Source organism: Ursus maritimus, unplaced genomic scaffold (genome assembly GCF_017311325.1).
Source record: "Ursus maritimus isolate PB19 unplaced genomic scaffold, ASM1731132v1 scaffold_14, whole genome shotgun sequence".
Classification (NCBI taxonomy): Eukaryota; Metazoa; Chordata; class Mammalia; order Carnivora; family Ursidae; genus Ursus; species Ursus maritimus.
The window spans coordinates 52,284,060-52,285,562 of record NW_024423786.1 but is presented as its reverse complement, the minus strand read 5'-3'; the positions used below and the strand labels follow the sequence as shown (position 1 = coordinate 52,285,562).

At 59.2% G+C, this 1,503-nt stretch overlaps 1 protein-coding gene across 1 annotated transcript; it reads left to right on the top strand.

Annotated features, from left to right (window-relative positions):
* Window positions 1-1,489, top strand: LOC121102437 (A disintegrin and metalloproteinase with thrombospondin motifs 10-like; the record flags this gene model as incomplete). The annotated part of the gene is made up of 3 exons (XM_040628288.1): window positions 1-73; window positions 262-608; window positions 967-1,489. Coding segments are annotated over 3 exons (681 nt in total), but the record flags the coding sequence as incomplete, so codon positions are not given.
* Between the last annotated feature and the right edge of the window lie 14 nt (window positions 1,490-1,503).

The window sequence follows — 1,503 nt, the reverse complement described above, 5'->3', positions numbered from 1 at the left end:
CAGATCCTCCGCTGGGCCCTCACCCTGGGGCTGGGCCTCACATTCGAAGTCATACACGCCTTCCGGTCTCAAGGTAGGGGTGTCCAGGGGCAGCATGGGGAGGGAACAAGGAGCCGAGGAAGGGTCAGTGGGGCTGGGATGGCAGTCACTTGGGGGAGGGCCCTGGGGTCAGCGAGGCCGGCATCATTTGCCCTGTAGCCAAGCAACGAAGACACGGATCATTCCCAGGGCTCACCCCAAGCCTCTGACCCTCACCCACAGATGAGTTCCTGGCCAGTCTGGAGAGCTATGAGATCGCCTTCCCCACTCGAGTGGACCACAATGGGGCCCTGCTGGCCTTCTCGCCCCCGGCTCCCCGGAGGCAGCGTCGGGGCACGGGGCCAGGCCCAGAGTCCCGCCTCTTCTACAAGGTGGCCGCACCCCGCACCCACTTCCTGCTGAACCTGACCCACAGCCCCCGTCTTCTAGCAGGGCACGTCTCTGTGGAGTACTGGACACGGGAGGGCCTGGCATGGCAGAGGGCTGCCCGGCCCCACTGCCTGTACGCTGGCCACCTGCAGGGCCAAGCCGGCAGCTCCCATGTGGCCATCAGCACCTGTGGGGGCCTGGTGAGTGGAGGGTTCTGGGACGCAGGGGGAAATGCCCACCGGTTTGGGAGTTAAGAAAAACACTTCTAAATCTAGGTCAGAGAAGGAATCCTGGTGGATATTTTTTAAGCATTTTGAGCTAATCGCAAGGATTAGTTATTTTAGGATGTAGCTAAAGCAGAACTTGGAGGAAAATGTGTAGCCAGGGGGTCAGGCTGAACACAATGAACCAAACTTCCACCTCAGGAAGTTAAAAAAGGAAAAGCAACATAAACCCAGTAAGACAGAAAGAATGAAATCGTAAAGACAGAGATAGGGTCCTGTGGGTCCTGGGAACCAAAATCTGACCCGAGCCCTCTGCCTGCTCCCCAACCCCCAGCATGGCCTGATCGTGGCAGACGAAGAAGAGTATTTGATTGAGCCCCTGCAAGGTGGGCCCAAAGGGGCCCAGGGCCCAGAGGAGAGTGGCCCCCACGTGGTGTACAAACGCTCCTCTCTGCGTCACCCCCACCTGGACACAGCCTGTGGAGTGAGAGGTACATCCGTCTTTCTGGGGATGGGCAGAGGGGCTGCACATCTTTGCCTCGAGGCAGAAACGGGCAGCAGTGTCTCTCCTTCCAGAAGGTCGGCAGGGAGCTAAGTGCGGGGACAAATGGCAGACAGCCAGGGAGCAGGACAGTCGGGCAGTGAAACAGCCCTCCCATCACTGCCAGAGTCTGACGGCCCAGCAGGGAGCGAGACAGGTGCTCAGGTGTAAAAGCCTCCGTCTCCAGGATGACGGGGTGACCAGACAGTTAAGCGGCCAAGGAATGGCCGATACTCGAGCCACTGCAGCGTGAAAAGCCTGTTCAGAAAGTCCGATTTACAACCAGACATGCAGGACAGGTGTCTGATCAGACGTTCAGGGGGTGGGGGG